The sequence below is a fragment of the Lontra canadensis genome, unplaced genomic scaffold, assembly GCF_010015895.1.
Source record: "Lontra canadensis isolate GAN:19392208 unplaced genomic scaffold, GSC_riverotter_1.0 scaffold38, whole genome shotgun sequence".
NCBI classification, from domain to species: Eukaryota; Metazoa; Chordata; class Mammalia; order Carnivora; family Mustelidae; genus Lontra; species Lontra canadensis.
This window is the reverse complement of record NW_022631032.1, coordinates 6,956,424-6,975,702: the sequence shown is the minus strand read 5'-3', so window position 1 is coordinate 6,975,702 and position 19,279 is coordinate 6,956,424. Positions and strand designations below refer to the sequence as shown.

General features: G+C 39.3%; 1 protein-coding gene across 1 annotated transcript; it reads left to right on the top strand.

The window, feature by feature from the left end:
* Positions 1–6,650: 6,650 nt before the first annotated feature.
* On the top strand, positions 6,651–18,226 carry CSTA (cystatin A). The gene is made up of 3 exons (XM_032869534.1): positions 6,651–6,897; positions 14,397–14,498; positions 17,979–18,226. The coding sequence occupies exons 1-3, from the start codon at positions 6,832–6,834 to the stop codon at positions 18,105–18,107; spliced, it is 297 nt and encodes a 98-aa protein (XP_032725425.1). The 5' UTR covers positions 6,651–6,831; the 3' UTR covers positions 18,108–18,226.
* Positions 18,227–19,279: the final 1,053 nt, after the last annotated feature.

The following is a 19,279-nucleotide window of genomic DNA, read 5'->3' as shown; positions in this document are numbered from 1 at the left end:
ATAAAGAAAAAGACTCTAAATTATAGGGAACAAAGTGATGTTTACCAGAAACATCACTTAAATAGGTGATGGGAATTAAGGAGTGCACTTGTCATGATGCATACTGGGTGATGTATGGAACTGTTGAATCACTATATCATACAAAGGAAACTAACATAACACTGTATGTTAACTAAATGGAATTAAAATATAAAAAGGAAATATCCAAGTGATTGCTAAGCACATGAAAAGGTGCTAAAAATTATTACTCATCAAGGAGATGCCAATTAAAATCACAGGGAGATACACTATATACTCACAGAAATGTCTTAAATTAAAAAGACTAACATAACAATACCAATTTTTGAAGTGGATGATGAAACCAGAACTTTCATGAATTGTTGATTGGAGTTTGAAATGGTAAAACGACATTGGAAACTTTTTGGCAGTTTCTAATAAAGTTAAACATACACCTTCCTTATATCCCAGGATTTCCACTCCTAGGTATATACTCAAGAGAAATGACTTATTTATAGTAGATTTATTCAAAATAAGCAAAAATAGAAATAACCCAAGTGCTCATCAGTAGAATAAACAAACATGGCATATGCATATAATGGAATACCATACAGAAATAAAGGAGTAAACTATTTGATAAAAGCAACAGCATGGGTGAATGTCAAAATCATTTTGCTGAGCTAAAGAAGCCAAACACAAAAGAATATCTATAGTATGAGATTTCTCTCATATGTGGAATTTAAGAAACAAGACAGATGAACAAAGGGGAAGGGAAGGAAAATAAAATAAGGTAAAAACACGGAGGAAGGCAAACCGGAAGAGACTCATAACTATAGAGAACAAACTGAAAGTTGCTGGATGGGAGGTGAGTAAGGGGAAGGGATAATTGGGTGATGGGCATTAAGGAGGGCACGTGATATAAGGAGCATTGGGTGTTATATGCAACTGACGAGTCACTAAATTCTATCTCTGAAACTAATAATATTCTACATGTTAACTAAATTGAATTTAAATTTTAAAAAAGAAAATCTATAGTATGGCCCACTCATATAAAATTTAAAAACTGGAAGAGTACTGGTTGAGCAGGCTGTAGTGACTGGGAAGGGATATGAGGGAACTTTCTGAAATGATGAAAATATTCTATAACATTATGTGGGTGTATACAACTATAAAAACTTAAGCACCTATTATTGAGGTAGACATTAAAAATGTGTTCATCTTGTCACATATAAATTGTACTTCAATTTAAAAGAAGTGTGGGAGGGGGGAAGAATCCCACATGGAACCCCAAATATATGCAATCCAGATGGGAACTAGGAACTACCCAGCCAAAGAGATCAGTTTGGAGAGGAGGAAACTCTATGCCTCCCCAGGAGTTTGGCTGAGCTCTAAAGGCTCACTCTCCTTATTCCCTTCTGTCCGCTCTATTTTGCTACACAGCAACTCAGGCATGAAACTCTGACAACGAGTTCCCTTAAAAAAAAAAAAAAAAAAATTCACTCCTACCAAGCATTTTGTAAGTTTAGTCAACTTTTTTAAGCTTGAGGTTCAAAGTCACAGAGAACAGTCTCATCTTAAAGACCAGGCTGGCCCTCTTGAAACCTGGCTAGCTGAACTGTCTCCCCTTCTCTCCAAATGCAGAATAAAAACTGCTTTTCTCGAGACAAGATGCCAGCCTTCACACCCAGATCACAGAGCCACAGCTTTCTCCCCAAAGGCCTGGACAAGGAAGTTCTTTCATAAGAACAGAGCACTCCTTCTGAAAGGAATTCTTTCAGAGAACTCCTTCTTCTCTGTGCTTAGCCATACCACTCTGGCTGAAGCAAAGAACGGAGGCAAAGCTTTGCAGCTAAGTCCTCTTTCCCCCTCCCCCATTTCTTCTCCCCCTCCCCTCCAAGCCCTGGGGGAGCTCTGAGAAACCTTTAGAGCCCTTGAGGGCAATTTGAAAACTACTGTACTAACATGGGGGGAGGAAAGACTGACAAAAGTTGAGTTTGAGAAAGGAGCCCTTTGTCCCGTGTATGGAGTTGGAGTAGAGCGAGAGCAGAGATTCTAGTTCCATGAGTGTTGATGGCACTGGGCCCTTTGAGGTCTGCCATGGTCACAGGCTGCCACCCACCAACTGGCTCAACAGCCCACGTGCATCTCTAACATAATATCTGCTGAACAGGGGCTGTTGACCCCCAACTCTCCTCTCCTCCACTGATGCTTCCTCACCTTCCTCTGGGCTCTTCCTCCCACCTCCCACGGTCTTAGCCCCTCCCCCAGGTCTACCATGATTTTAGTTGGCAGGACTGACATGGCTTTCCTCAGTTCCAGTGTTGGCCAACACCTCCTTGAAGGCTGGTTCTGCAGTTCTCTGCAGTTCTCCGCAAGGCCCTTGTCCAGCGCTAATGATGACAAGGGAAGCCCGAGCTTCGTAGTCCTCTGAAAAGTATGAGAAACTTATTCATATCTTTTATAAAAAGTAGCTATTTTATGAGAAAATAATTGGGTTTGCCAAACAAGTCTTACCCCTGTCAAAGTTCATCAGAAATTTGTTTAAGTATGTTATCAAGAAAGGTACTTTCTTCTCAGAAAGAGATTACAAATTATATAATACAAAAAGAGTTCTGTCCTAGACCATATTTGAAAAATAATTGTATTTCATGGAAGCTAACATCTGACTTCTACAGGAGAGACTCTTGTGCTTCTTAGTGAAGTAACAAGACAGAAGTTTAAATTATTGGTGACTAAGATGGAATAAATTCAAATTAAGCAAGATCTTCATATACCCAGCACTCCTGTTTTGTGCCAGAGATCATTGGTATGTTAATGTTCCCTACTCTTCTCTCCTTTCTCATTTTCACAGATTTAGAATGTCCCGTCTAGCTTTCTTTTTTATTCCACAAGACTTTTTATGAAATATGATTGAAAATCAAATTTTTATAACTAAGGCCTCTGAAATATCAAGACTCACTATTTCTAATTTCTGCATTACATTAGCAATCCTTTGGCTAAATTCTTTTTTTTTTTTAATTTTATTTATTTATTTGACAGACAGAGATCACAAGCAGGCAGAGAGGCAGGCAGAGGGAGAGGGAGAAGCAGGGTCCCCGCTGAGCAGAGAGTCCGACATGGGGCTCGATCCCAGGACTCTTGGATCATGACCTGAGCCTAAGGCAGAGGCTTTAATCCACTGAGCCACCCAGGTGCCCCTGACTAAATTCTTTTGCCAAGGTCTTCATTCTCCCTAGGATTTGCCTGGGAAAGGGGGAGAGGTGGTTTTCTTTTCCCAGTTATACATTTATATATTCAGTATTGACCAACTTGTTTAAATATGTTTTCATTCCTATATATCCAAATTCTATTTAATGGTACAGTTATCTTCCTGGTCATCCAAACAAAATATCTCCATCAAACACTGATTCCCTTTTTTCTTGTCTCTGCTTCCCTCCCAATACTCTTTTTATAAATTGTCATACCCATTCCTCTCCAATTCACTTGACACAACATTGGATCAGGATTAACTTTTCATTGTTCCACTTCGAAAACTCCCTGATCAATCTTTCTGTCTTTAAGATCTTGTCCCTCAATCCAGCCTACACATTGCTTCCAATTTTATCTTTCTAAAGCACACACGGTTTCTGTACAGCTCAAAAATTTTAGTGAACGCTGTTACCTGACAATTAAAGTTTAAAATCTTTCACCTGTTTTTATGACCGATCTTCAATCAACCTTACCTCTTACTTTTCGCCTCACCATGAGCATTGCCAGGAGGAATAACTTTGTACTCCTTTGGGGCACACACTTCAAATGGGGTCTTTACAACCATTTTTAAGGCAATGTGTTGATGCAGTGATAGCTGAGACTCTAATGGAAGATATTAGAGGAAGCAGTATAAAATATAAAAGCAAGGGGCACCTGGGTGGCTCAGTCATTATGCATCTTCTTTGGTTCAGGTCATGATCCCAGGGTCCTGGGATCAAGCACCACGTCAGGCTCCCTGCTCAGCGAGAAGCCTGCTTCTCCCTCTTCCACTCCCCCTGCTTGTGTTCCCTCTCTCACTGTGTCTCTCTCTGTCAAATAAATAAATAAAATATTTAAGAATATATATATATATATATATATATATATATATATATATATAAGCAAGAATAAGAGACATATAAACAAGGTGTTTAAAAGGTAGTGCTTTTTTTACCTCAGCTTTTTTTTGGGGGGGGTGTAACTTACATACAATAAAGTCCACCCATTTTAAGTGTACAATTTCATTAATTTGGATAATTGTATACCATTGCATAACCACCACCACCATCCAGATATAGAACAGTACCATCTCCTGAAAATATTTCCTGTGCCTTTTTGTATTAGATCCTTTCTCCCACTTCCAGCAGAGGCAACCTCTGATCTGTTTTTGTCACTTTAATTTTTAGTAACAGAGATATTAATTTTTGTGCTTTCCTTTTCTGCACTTCCGTGTGTGTGACTCTTCCCTATCAGAGGCATCCATACTACCTTGAGAAGAGCTAGGACATAGTAGAAATGTAAAGACAAAAGCAATATTTACTTTGTGTCAGTTTTTGCTTCTAAAAGAAATTTTTGAGACTCAACAGGGAATACCCAAGAGTAACAGGCATAGACTCTAGAAAGAGAACAGAAGATATGCTGCTTACCCATGCCTGACCACTGGGGAGATTAGGTAAGTATCACCTGAACTAGTTGGTAAACAGAAAGGCAGAAATGGACATGGCCTTGAGAAAAAGTTGAAGGCCTAGATATGAGAGGACCTGACTTAGAAAGGTCACAAGAAGATGTGAAGGATTATCTATGGCCAGAGCTAAGTCTTCAGATGAACCGTGGCCTCTTGAGTGAGCACCATGTCATTCACATTTGCTCTTTCTCTCAATACATGGATGAGGGCATTCCATGGACATCCATCTGCATAGCAAGCCTTAGATTATCCTGTAAGACACCCACCTACCTCCAAAAATTTGTCAAGCACCTGCCAAACTTTATAAAGAATGAAGCACCTTTCTAATATATAATTCATATAATATATTACACATCAATTATAATATGAAAGTATTAATGTATAATATAATAATATAATACAACCTCCAAAATATATTGTTAGGGATAAAGCAAAGCATATAATAGATTATGCGGTAGGGTACCATTTGTACCATTTATAGAAGAAAAGCATATACACACATATATGTATGTGTGTAGTTAATTATTTACATATTCGTACATATAAAGAATATCTCTGAAAGATACAGAAGCTGATCACAGAAAATAGAAGGGTGGCTGAGGAATAGAGTGGGTGAAGAATTCCTTATACTGGAAACTCTTGTGTTCCTTTTGAACATTTTTATCATGTGTGTGTTATATACTCTAAAAACTGAATAAAATAATGCAGATAAATATTCACCCAAAACAGCAATTTTGCTTCAAGATAATTTCCCTCCAGAAGCTGTCACATATGTACAAAAGGGAAAGATGCAATATTGGGTGTTTTTTAAAAGATTTTATTTATTTATTTGACAGACAGAGATCACACATAGGCAGAGAGGCAGGCAGAGAGAGAGGAAGGGAAGCAGGCTCAACGCTGAGCAGAGAGCTCGACGAGGGGCTCGATCCCAGGACCCTGGGATCATGACCTGAGCCGAAGGCAGAGGCTTTAACCCACTGAGCCACCCAGGCGCCCTGCAATATTGTTTATAAGGGTAAAAAACTAGAAACAACCCAAGTCTTCATCAGTAGGGGAGTAAGTATGTAAAATGTGGAATAGCATATAGCAGTTAGATAGAATAAATGATGGTAGATAGGTAGGTAGATAGATAGAGATCGATCAATCATCAAGTAACAATTAAAGGAAATAAGCCAAATTGATCTACCTGTGTGTCAACACGGAACATCTCAAAAACATGCTGGACAGAAAAAAGTATATATAGAGTACATGTTTATCATATAACAGAAGTAAATATTTTTAAAAACACACTAAGTAAATGTATTAAATGGTCTAGAAGGATACCAAACTCACAGTGTAGTTTATCTCTGCAGAGGGCAAAGTTGGGGAGTCAGGGGTGGGAATGGGAGACTGGTAATACTGTATTTCTTAACAACAACTACGAAAGAAGAAGGAAGGAAGGAAGGAAGGAAGGAAGGAAGGGAGGGAGAAAGAGAGAGAGAAGAAGGAAGAGAAGGAAGGAAAGAAAACAGGGAAAGTAGGTAAGATAAAATGTTAAAAGTTTTAAATCTGGGTGATAGGAATACAGGTGATTGTTGTTTTACTCTTTGTGCTTTTCTATAGTTCTAGAAGTATAAAACAAACACAAAAACAAACAGTAAAATTCAAGTATCCAGCCAAGGTTCTCCACACAGACCCTTTTACTTTCTTTATAAAGTCAAGTAAATTCTAAACAATCAACCTTGACATTATTAATACATATACCTTTAAAGTATAAAACTTTGTATTAGAGGTTTTACACATTGGGAAACTCTGGTCGTGGCTCCAGATTTCATTCTTCAGATGCAATAGGATGGAACCAACGTCAAAGAGAACGCGGGGAAGTCTGACTCTCTGTGAGGACGTGACTCGCCGGGCACACCCATTTGTTCATCCTCAGCCCTCAATCTCCCCAATTCCTACTGGCATATTCTGTTGAGGAAGCAGCATGGCTTGCTTTGAGAAATATTCATTTTCCCTGTGCCTTTTTGCTCTTTGTGAAAAAGAGAACCTTCTGGAGGCGGAGCTTGTTGAGCAACACCCTCTTTATAAACCAGAGTCTCCACGGTTCCTTGATCACTTCAGTTCCAGCATCCTGCCTAGCAAAGAAGCAATTAGCCAAAATGATACCTGGAGGCTTAACTGAAGCCAAACCGGCCACTCCAGAAATCCAGGAGATTGCTAATGAGGTGAGTTGGTATATCTCATGAAGAGGATTGATCCAAAATCTTGGTTCCTAGGGGGGCCGTGTTAAATGTGTGGGTGAACATGAAAACCAGCAGAACACTGGGAAATGTGCGGTTTTGTTCAGGCTTCCTTACAACTAAAAACCTTTTCAGCTGAAACCTCTAATAATCCCAACCATGAGAGTGATCTTGAACATGCAACATCCCTTCTCAGAGCCTCAGTTTCCCCATTTATAAAAGAATTTATATTGGGTCATTTTATAGGCTTACAATGTATGATTCTAGGATTACTAATTCAGTTTCTGATGAAGCTTCTAATCTTACCAAATGGAGCCAACATGTAATTAAATCAGCTTTTTAACAATTTGACAAACTAGACTTCACACGCTCTGCAGGGAAATTTTTTTAAATGGGTTAAATGAAGAACAACATTGCAAAGACAATCTACTTACACACTTCCTGCCAATTTGACTACATAGAAAAAATTATAGTCTCATCATATTTAGAATATGATTAAACTAGAAGGGAGGAGAAGTGGCATAGTCTATGATGATTCTGAAACTGATGATGGTGAAAACAGAACTCAATGTTTTTAGCAAGTTGATACCTTTTTTAAGTTTTTGATTAGCTATCATCTATATGATAAAATTTTATTATACTGCTTATTTTATGAAAAGGAAATACATATAAATTACCATTTTAGGTTTGTAAATTGTTTCCCCATTTTCTTGTATCATTCCTTGTTTTTTTCTCTCTGAAACTTCTTTCTATGACCCTGGCAAATAAGACTGGCTTCTTGTGTAAGTGAAAGAGATAGGATTTCTATGTAAGGGCTCTGGAATGCTCTCTAGAGATCCGATGCCTGGATTTCTGTCAACTCATTCTTTGGGGATAAATGTTTCCCTTTCAAGAGTTCTTTTTGAAAATAAATACTTTTGTAGCTTTTCTTCTTCCAGAAGGTAATGTTAAGTCATTAGTACCTTTATTTGAGATCAGAATTCTCAATCTTCAATGTATAGGTCAGTATTCACAAACTTCAGTGTATACATATATTACCTGGGGGTCTTGTTAAAATGGAGATTCTGACTCAGAATCTGGGGTAGGGTGGGTCTGAGAGCCTGAATTTCTAGCCTGCTCCCTTGTGATACCCAGGCTGTTGTCCATGACCTCACTGGCTACAGATCTGGAGATACATATATCCAAGAGGCCTATGGGAGATGGGTTTTCTAAAAGCAGAACACTGGGGGCACCTGGGTGGTGCAGTCTGTAGAGCCTCTGAATCTTGGTTTCAGCTCAGGTCATGATCGCAGGGTCTGAGATCGAGCCCTGCGTCAGGCTTTGTGCTCAGCACATAGTCTACTTAAGACTCTCTCCCTCTCCCTCTGCCCCACTCCCTGCTCTCTCTCTCTTAAATAAATAGATAAATCTTTTTAAAAAAATAAATAAAAAACAAAAGCAGAGCACTGCAAAAAAAAATTCTTAATTCTATTTGTGAGATGAAGATCACACCTCTTGCTCTGCTGATCTCAGAGCTATAAGGACTGCATAAGGTGATGTGCATAAAATGACCTAAAAACAAGAAAAAAATATGCATAGGTGAGGCTTCACGGTTATTTGCTTCAAATCTTTGCCCAAAGTTACCCGTGACCTTGGAAAATCCCCCTGAGACTTTCCAGGAAACAGAGCTATAAGGGAAATGGGGGAATAACAGAGATTCCACATAGAGAGAGTATGCAGAAAATTTCAATGATTTTTAAAAAGCCTATCTTGGTTAGTAAGAATAATTTTTTTAGTAAGAAGCTATAAGAAGGCCTTGCATTAAAAAAACCCATCTGTGAGCCACATCTTAAATTATGAAATTAATTTGGAAGTGTGTTTCTTGCTGCTTACCTCAGGCTCCAGCCCTGTCAAGGAGGCAGAATGAGAGATAGGTATGTACAATAGTTATATCACTCTAGAAAGGTGCACTGTGGTTTTAAAAGCCTTGTCCTCTATTTGACCTCTCATTTGGTCTTTATAACCCCTGGCACAGGGAAGGAAATCATCATGTCCATATCTCAGATGAGATTCCAAACTGAGATTCAAAGAGGTTAATATCTGCCTAGTTAAGAAGCTAGCCTATCTTCAGATTTTTGACCATTTGCCTTTTCCACTATACAGTGGCAGGAGCATGGAGAAGCATGGGGGTTGAGGGAAATATGTGGTATGGCAAATTGCCTTATCTGTGTGAGCAGCCAGCCTCAGATTTCAATCAATTTGAGAAATGAATATCAATGAATCATTTCTTGACTATCTCTTAGGTGTCCAGCATTGTGTTAAATGTTACAGAAGATACATAAGGACTTTAAGACATGGCCTCTGTCCTCAAGGGGTTTAGAGTCCATTTAGAGAAGCCAAGATAACTGGAACATAATAAAACAATCTCCAATTAGGAACATTGTTTAAATCATAGGTTTGGGACCAGGAAGGACATTGGAGTTTGCTCATCAAAGCTCCTAACTTTCAAGTGAATAATTACTGTGTAGTAGTTCAGCTTCTCAGGTATTAAGCTCCAGTTATCATTTGGCTTCCCTCTCCCAGAAGAACCTTAGGGTGCAATTCCCAAATAACTATTAGAAGGCAGAAGAATGGGCAGTTTAGGAAGCACTTTCCCATGAAGGATAAAATTAATCTCCCCACACACAACCCCAAGAGGCAGGTGTTACCAAAACCACCTGTAGGTGAAGAAATATAATCAAACACCTTCTCCAAGACTGCAGTTAGCTAGGTGCCCAGTCAGAGTCAGGCAAATGAGCAAGTGTTGGGAGTCATATGCTTAGTATGATCTGAGGTGGTCCAGGAAGACCACCACTACCTGTCGTTTCCCTTGTAATTTTATCCCTTTGTTTTTTAACGTATTCTAATTTTTTTAAAAATCATTTTTTAAAATGCAGGTATTCTTAGAGGAGCTTAAGTTTATCAGCTCTCGCTCTCCTTAACAGAGAGTTTTCTTAGTGGAATGCCAGCTGAAGGAAGAACTCCATTTGGTAGAGAAGGGAAGGATGGGGAGGCCATCTCACAGAGAGGCGAAAGCATCAAAGGAAAAATGAGAACTGCAGGTTTAAGGAATTGACGTCAAAATGAAAAAGGGAGGGATGCCTGCATGGCTCAGTCAGTTAAGTGTCTGCCTTCAGCTCTGGTCATGGGATCGAGTCCCACATCAGGCTCCCTGCTCAGCGGGAAGCCTGTTTCTCCTCTGCCTGCCATTTCAATTCCCCTGCTTGTGCTCCCACTTGCTCTCTCTCTCTGATAATTAATTAATTAATTAATTAAATAGCTTATTTTTTAAAAAATTGAAAGAGGGATGTTGGTTGAGGTCAGAAAGAGAAGAAAATCAAACAAAGAGTTCCAGGTTGAGGAGATTTGAACATTTCTGAAGGCAGGAGAAAAGAGTCCCCATTCTGAAGATGAAGGAGACTGAATGGTAGTTATGTATCACGTATCACTACGGGATGCAAATAGAGCTTAGGTCCCAAGTACACATGGAAGAAATCCCCTTTCCCAGGATTCTCTGTATTAGTTGAGCGTCTCTGCTATCCCCTTCTATCCTCTTATCCTTTCTAAGACGACAAGGTGCCATGAAGAAAAACAGCCCTGGTTTCTTCATTCAGAAAACATTATGTACACAGTACTGTGTGAATTGCTATAGGGACAAAAGGGACACAAAGATGGTTCTTGCCTTCAGAGAAATTTAGAAAGGGGATACACTCGAGGCAATAAGGGCTATATTTGACCTGAGAATTGGGATGGGAATTCTGAGTATGTTTATTTCAGGAAAGAACTGTTATTTCAATAATTACTCTTGGAAATGAAGGCTATTGTTACGCACTCACAGGTAGATACGGACACACACACGCACACGCACACATACACACACCCTTACGTCAAACCTAATTGCTGAATGCCATTCCTGGCATCCACACAGACCATAATACCATACAAACACCCCCTCTGCATACCATCATGGATACCACACCCCAGAGCTTAGCATGTCACCACTGTCACTCACCCACACATTTGTGTTCTCCTCTCTGACCGCAGCCTCCCCATCAATCACCTCTCCCACTGCCCCACACCCAGAGAACCTGCCATTCAGCCACACCACAATCTTTCAGGCCCTCACCCTCCCATCTTCATCATCAGAACATGCTCAGGCCCACTTGAGTGCTCATCCAGCCTGGACCGTGATTGGCTTCAGGCCTTCTTCCACCCTTGATTGTCCCTGTGAAATTCTGGCATTCCAGTCCTCAATTAGAGATCACTCCCATTGCCACCACTTCCTCTTCAGCTTCTGCTCCAGGTTCAGAGAACTTTGCTCAAGGAAGTTGCAGAACCACAGAAACTCGCTCAGTACAAATTTATGAATGTATGCCAGCAAACAACTGCAACAGGAAACTAGGGCTGCCGGAACATCCTTTCAGTCACATCCTGTTGGCCCTTTTCTAGATCCCCAGAGAGGCTTGGCTTCTCTTCTCTTCTCTTCTTGGCTTCTCAATCTCTCCCATCCCCATGGCTCCTCTAGCCTGTGTCTCAGTTCTGTCTCCTAAAGATTGCAGTCAACTGGTACAAGAACACTCTCAATTTCCATATCCCTTGTTGGATCTCATTCCTCCCTCTAGTCAAAGACTGCCCTTCCTCTCTTATCCTACCATCATTTCTTGCATACTAGGTGCCTTGCCCCATGCTTGCCCTTCCCTCAAAAACAGTTAGATGACAAATGTCTGTAGGTCATTTCTCATCAGCCCTGCTATACTTTCATGCTATACCCAAACTCTCCTTCCTTCTCTGTAAAACATGCCAAAATATGGCCTACCCATGTTGCCACTATTAACTTTCTATCCATTCTTCCCTATTTTATGCATAGTCCAAAGTTTCTGCAGAATGATTATAGATAGGGAAAATGCCTAGGTGTGTTGGGTGCAACATGGCTCAAATCCTCAGATCCCAGAGGACTAACAAATCACCAAGATTCATTCTCTACAACAATAAAAATATATGAACAACCTTAAGGTAATTGTATTTTACCAGCCACTCCTCCCTGAGAGCATCCTTCTCCGGGCTGGGGCCCGAGTGACAGTGGCTGGGCCCATACTGTTTCTTCCATCATCTCAGCCACAATTGTGTATGGCAGGCTGGGGAAGGAGAACACCAACTGTGTTCAGCTCAAGGTCTGTCTGTGTTCCAGCAGGTCCCAGACCACCACTCCCAGCTGACATCCACCCTCCCATCCACCCATCCCTGGAGGGTCTTTCAGTACAAAGCTTGCCTTCTGAAAATTAAGGTTTCACTGACCAGTTCCTTCTTATTCTGCCCCTTTCCTGCTCCTCAGCTTAGACCTCAACCTCCACCCCTCCCAACCCTGGTTCATAGCATCCAACATTAGAAGAATACCAGCCTGTTCTACTGGGAAGAAAGAGCAAGGCTACAGGCTCTAAGTACCGTAAAGCTGAAATCACGGCACACGGTCTGACAGGTGCCCGTGCACTTACCAAAACAAACCAGGACACTGGAAATCAGCTCTCTTATGGAAAACTCTGGACTTGTAAACTGCACAGATGCAGTGAAAATGTTATAGATTTTGTACGTTTTTTAAGACAAATAGAAATAAAATTTTCTGATATGTGGTTAAAAAAAACAATGGCCAAAAGACTGGAAACCAGAAGGAATACAGATCATTACAACAGGTAAATCAGATACTTAAGCTGTCAGGCAAGGGATTGAAAACCTTAAGTAACTGTAATTAATAATTTTTCAGCCTTAAGCAGTCATGGTCTCCTCATAGCCTCAGGTCCCTCATTTGTAAAATGAGATTTAACTTGATAGTTTTGGGTTTGGAGATTAACCCTTTCCAACTCAGCTTCTAACTTGACCAGTATGCAGCATTGACTCAGAAGTGTTAGATAGGAAAAGCAAGAAAACAGTAACTCTTCTCCTTACTTGACTTCTCTCTGCACTTCTGTCTACCTTTTCCCCCCTCTCTCTTGCACCCTGCCTCTTCCCATTTCTGATTTTTTTCCCCCTCACAATTTGTCTTCTTCCTTTCTCCACTCTGAAGCTTCATTTTCCATCTCAAGAAAGCAATAACACATTCTTCCCATCTATTCTGAAGGTCACAGGAGAAATGGGTGGTGGTCCATGAAGTGTTTTACCCTCAAAAGTGGTCTAAGAACTCAAAAAGTTGGGAAACATTTACATCTTTGAAAACCAATTCTGGCACCCAAACCAAGGGGCTGATAGAAAAGGAATTCAATATGTCCGCACACTGAAGGGAAGTCCTGAATGGCCTTGGGAGAACCTAGATGCGTGGGAGACCTGCCTGAAACATGTAAAATGCTTTAGTGAAGAGCAGGGAGGCAACTTTCCAATAAACAAGGTATATTGAACATACACATCTATTTTCTTTTCCCTCTAGATGACAGGAAATAATAAGGGGGAAAAGAGCACAAACCTACACATAGAAAGACAATGGAGATAGGCAAACACCACCTCAAAGATACTGACCAAACCTTGGAAGATGGGAAACAGATGAACAATGGAAAATGACTGGCCACCTAGATGGAGCCCAACCCCAGATGGAAGTGATGAGCCAGCAGCAAGCAGATTCGTGGTGCAGAATTCCAAAATGGCTCAAACATGAGCAATGCCAGAAATGTATGACAATGAGAGTGAGGCATGGGGCTAAAGCCAGGAAAACTGAGAGCAGATCTGTATGAGGAGCAGTTAGGCCACCCCCAGATCTTTCCCTTTCATTTATCTCAAGCTCTGGCAGAATTCTGGAGCCCTACTCTTCACAGAAAGTGAGTCAGAGAGAACACAGTGGAAACTAGCATATCAGGCTCAGCTGAGAGAAGGAATGAAGGACCAATACTGAAAACTGGTAAATCCAGTAAAAGTTCACATATTGAATTTGAGACACACCATTTCCTTGTCATGTCAGGTTTAGGCATGCTGCCACCAAAGTTTATAATCCCTCTGTGGTAGACAGAATGGTGGCCAACATCTTAATCCCTGAGTCTTGTAAATGTGCGATCTTACATGGCAAAGGAAATTACAGATGTGATTAGATCAAGGATCTTGAGGAATACTATACTATTTTTGTAACTTTAGAGTCTGAAATTACTTCAAAATAAAAAAAAATCAGGTGAAATAGTAATTATTGCTCTCCCATTTTTATTAATCAAAGACATATATATCAGAGTTCTACTAGTGAAAATATTACCATGTTGCCATATTACCACACTGACTTGATGCAAATTCAGCCGAAAGCCACAAAATTTAACATTTTAGTTAGCTCATGTAATCTTATTAAAGGCAGATCTTTTCTTTTCCTTGAAATACTGAAAATAGCTCTTATTATGATGTTTGAGGACCTTTAGAAGCATGAGTTTCCCAGACTTGAAAATCACATAAGTGGAGTCCATTATAGCTTTGATATAATGTGTTTCCTTTTTTCTCCTCCTAAGGTTAAACCACAGCTTGAAGAAAAAACAAATGAGATTTACGAAGAATTTGAAGCTATAGAGTATAAAACTCAAGTAGTTGCTGGAATAAATTACTACATTAAGGTTAGAGTTCAACATCCTTACTGGGTTCACATCAGTACTAAAAGACACTGCATTTCCCACTTTGTGTGATGTTCCCTGTTACCCCGACCATATATTTTGTCCCTTCTGGTTGTCCTAAATGAAATTTCCCAAGTGTTAGACTCTCAAATTTGGCAGATGATGATATATTTCCACCATCTGTTTCCTGTGAATTTAGAAAGCTTTCCAAATTGACTCCTTCCAAATTACAATTAGAATTTACAAATTACAAGTTTTGGAAATTGTATAGAAAGAAATTTCATAACGTTTCCAAGGATGCTTAGTTTGTGGCCGTGGTGCTTTTTGTGTGAAATGAGAGGATATCTTGGTTGCCTGAAGGCCTGGAGCTGGACCAGATGCTATCTTGAAACTTATTCCACTCTTTATGGAATCCTTGTGAATCTATGTGTCTAAATTAAATGGATTTTAGGAATGATTTAAAGTAATTTTAGGTGGGAAAATAACTGAAGCTACTGTTGTTCTTTACACAACATTTTGATTAATAAAATTAAAATAATTTGGCAATTCAAGTAAGTGGATTCGATTTGTGACACTGTAGGTATAGTTTAAAACAGTGGAGCATTTAAAATAATTTTAAGATTAATTTTATAACTATATCATTAAACTAAATGATGCACTATCCAGTTCTATTTGAAGAAAATGGTTGTGAAGTTGAGAGGGAAACAATTCAACTAGTCAACCATCGATATTTGAGACCCATCTTCATGCTTTCACACTGAGATGATAATTCTGATTTAATAAATCAGATAAATAAATAATAACAACAGACATTCAAACATATGTACTTGAGATTTACAAAACCATTTGACCAAGGCACAGTCTGGCTTATTCCTCTTTAACAATTAGCTACTTAAGAAATTAAATGTTAAAAAAATGTTTTCAGGGACGCCTGGGTGGCTCACGTCTGCTGTTGGCATCTGCCATGGTCTCCGGTCATGATCTCAGGGTCCTAAGATCAATCCTGCATCAGGCTCCTTGCTCAGTGGGGAGCCTGCTTCTCCCTCTGCCTGTTGCTCCCCCTGCTTGTGCTCTCTCTTTCCCTCTCTCTCTCAGACAAATAAATAAATAAATAAAATCTTTTTTTTTTTAATGTTTTCTGCAAAAAATAAAGTAAAATACAATAAAGTAAGAGGTCCTAACCACCTCAGCATAGGAAAATTACAACACTGGGTCATGTAAACGGATCAGCCCAGTCCTACCAAATTTGAGCTCCTAGTATATGCCAGGTCCTGGGGTGGCTCACATGAATGAGATCCTGCCTGATACTCAGAAAGCAGCAACATTGTTTCCCCCTTTCTCAATCTGCTTTCTTCACAGCTGAAAAACATTTTTCCAGTTAAGAATGATTTTGTTCAAAGACAAGAAACATTCCATCAAAATTGGGATCATTATTTTAATAATTTACAATTAGTCCAAGTTCATAAATTTCATATAGTAACCAGCTGATGCATTTCTTTAAAAACTCGTCAGAAAACTTAAAAATTTCATCCCTTAAGACCACCTGCCTGAAAGGATTTAAAAAAAGAGAGAGAGAGAGACCACCTGCCTCGTCAAATTTCTCCTACTGGATTACAACTCCTAACTCCTCCAGTTGCCTCATTATTTCCTGGCTGTCTAGTTGATCTCTGCTCTGAACCGCTCTCTACATTTAAGGTCTTTCTGGTGAAGTGACCTTCTGTGTTCTTTCCCAAGTATCTATCTATCAAGAGGCAGGTGGAGGAATGGAAGGGCTGCAGGCTTTCTGATGTCAGACAGTTCCAGGTTGAAACCCTTATTCAACTTGTTCCACTAGGCAGTGCCCGTGTGATCACAGTGCCTCATCTTCTCTGAGCCACAATGCCCTTATCTCACGATGCAGATAAAAACCTACTTTGCGGTGTGCCTGGGTGGCTCAGTGGGTTAAAGCCTCTGCCTTCGGCTCAGGTCATGATCCCAGGGTCCTGGGATTGAGCCCCCCATCGGGCTCTCTGCTCAGCAGGGAACCTGCTTCCTCCTCTCTCTCTGCCTGCCTCTCAGCCTACTTGTGATCTCTGTCTGTCAAATAAATACATAAAATATCTTAAAAAAATAAAAATTAAAAATAAACCTATTTTGCCAGGTGTTGTGTGAAATAAAAGAGCTAGAAATTTACTGAGCACTTAACAACGTGCCAGACTCTAAGAGCTGAGCGTGTATTATCTCTTTTAATCTTCTCAACAAATCTATGAGATAAGTATGATCATTTCCCTTGTGTTACTGATGAGAAAATGGAGCCTCAGGGAGATGAAGTAACTAACAAAGGTCATACAATTATAAGAGCGGAATCAGGATTTAAACCCAGGTGGTCTGATTCTTATCTATTGGCTGTGCTGCTTCTAATAATGTCTGCAAAGACTGATGTCCTGTCCAAACGCAAAATACTTTTAAAACATTAAACTGTAGGGGAATCTGGGTGGCTCAGTTTGTTGAGCATCCAACTCTTGCTCTCAGCTCGGGTCTTGATCTCAGGGTTGTGAGTTCAGGCCCCGCACTGGGTTCCATGCTGGGTGTGGAACCTACATGAAAAAAAAGTGGTTACACTATAGAGTGAAAAGAACATCGATGTTGGACTCTAGATTTAGGTTTTGACTCTGTTGCTTACTAGCTGAGAGATTTATGGAAAATTATTTAATCTCTCATAATCTGCTTCTCCATCTGTAAAACTGTTATTTTTCTACCTTTGTTCAGGCCTATAGTAAGAAGTATATACAATGTTCATCATAGCCTTTGAATCATAGTAAACATTTGCTGAATGGCAATTGGTAATTAGGAAGGGACATCAGAACATAAAAAATATTATTCTAAGACAAAATTTTTATTATCCCAACCAAAATCAAAAGTAGAAATTCTCACCATGATTTTCTAGGTTTCAGATTCATGCCCTTACTACCATTTCAATTTTCACACCAATGACTAGCCAGCAAGATCTCTTTACTTTAAAGGGACACTATAGACTGTCCATCCCCTGCTGTCCGCTCAGTCCTATCAGTGGGCTTTTATAATGTAGGTGCTAATATAGATATGGGAATCACACCTCCCAAATTTTCTAGGACAATTCTGATTTTCTCCTCCCTTTTCAAATCATGTGGCTAATAAAGTACCCCAGTTTGGAAGTCAGAAAACAGAATCAATAAGGAGACTGTCACTTGTTTTCTTGCTTTGTGCATCTTTGAAAATGAAATGCACTTTCATTGTGCCCAAGCAATAGGAAATTATAAAATAAAATAATGAAATAAAATAAAGGCTTATGCCTCTTGCCATGCCTTTAGCCTGTCCTTTCTCATAAAATAAGGTGGTAGGTTTATGAAAATCAAGGTCTAAGAATTCTGATCTAGAAATACTGTTCCTGAAAAGCTTATTTCACTTGGCATAGATCCATCTGAATGAATCTCCTTTTCATTTTTTTCTTTTTTTATCTTTTAGGTGCGAGTAGGTGATAATAGTTATATTCACATGAAAGTATTCAAAGGCCTTCCTCAACAAAATTCAACTTTGACACTTACTGCTTACCAGACTGACAAAAGCAAAGACGATGAGATCACAGGCTTTTAGCAGCATGTTCCTGAAGTGGTCTGATATTTTCCACTGGCTACTGATTAATGTTCCCTGCTAATAAATGTAACTATCAATAAAGAAGCATTCCTTTTCAAATAAATTGATTTCTTCAACCATATCTCTTTTATTGTACTAAATAGTATTTACCTTTTCTTTCTCAAAGTCAATGTTATTGTTTTAGAGAAGAAATTCCATACAACTTAATGTCAATTGGAAATCTTACAGAAATTGGTCAGGCCCAATGCAAACTGCTAAAGGATAAGACCACCACCATGACCATTCCCACACACCATAGGCAGGCTAGATCATGCGCTAGCAGTGCCCCGCAGTTGAGGAGAATCCAATATTCCATCCCCTAGCCTCACATTTTAAAATTAAATCAGGAATTTTACAAAATATATTTATATTTTGAAATGCCTTCAAACTTACAGATAAGTCGCAAAAAAACTTTTTTCCCAGACATTGAGAGTAAGTTACCTACAGTGATGACCCATCACTAACAAATACTTCAGAGTGCATTTCCTACAAACCAGCATTTTCTCCTGAGTAGCTGAAATACAACCATCAAAATCAGGAAGTTAACACTGATACATTTACTAACATTTAGTCCCCAGACACCATTCAGTTTCCCAGTCATCCCCAAAATGTCTTTAATTGCTAAGAGCTCCAGTCCAAAACATGTTTCATTTAATTGCTATTTTTCTTTTTTCTAACACTCCATTGAGAAATAATTTATATACCATATAATTCACCCAATTAAACTATACCATTCAAAAGTTTTTATATTTAAAAATGTGTGCGACTGCCACTTAGCTAATTTGATAACATTTCCATCACCTCAAAAAGAAACCCCATACCTTATAGCTATCATCCCCCATCCTCCTCCACATCTTCACCCCTAAGCAACCACTAATTTACTTACTTTCTATGTGTCTCTGTAAATTTGCCTATTCTAGGCATTCCATATGTATGAAATCACATATGGGTTTTTGCAACTGGCTTCTTCCACTTGGCATGTTTTGGAGATTCATCTATGTTGAAGCATGTGCCTATATTTTATTCCATTTTATGGTAAATAATATTCAGTTTTATGGATATTTTGCTCATTCACTTATCAGTTGGTGGCCATTTGGTTTGCTTTCACCCTTTGACTATTATGGACAATGTAT

What these genes read in the sequence shown, in the direction of transcription:
- CSTA (XM_032869534.1), top strand. Translation starts at nt 6,832, where the DNA reads ATGATACCTGGAGGCTTAACTGAAGCCAAACCGGCCACTCCAGAAATC. An exon ending in TCCAGGAGATTGCTAATGAG is followed by an intron (nt 6,898 to 14,396) that starts GTGAGTTGGTAT and finishes TCTCCTCCTAAG; the next exon opens with GTTAAACCACAGCTTGAAGA. An exon ending in GAATAAATTACTACATTAAG is followed by an intron (nt 14,499 to 17,978) that starts GTTAGAGTTCAA and finishes TTTATCTTTTAG; the next exon opens with GTGCGAGTAGGTGATAATAG.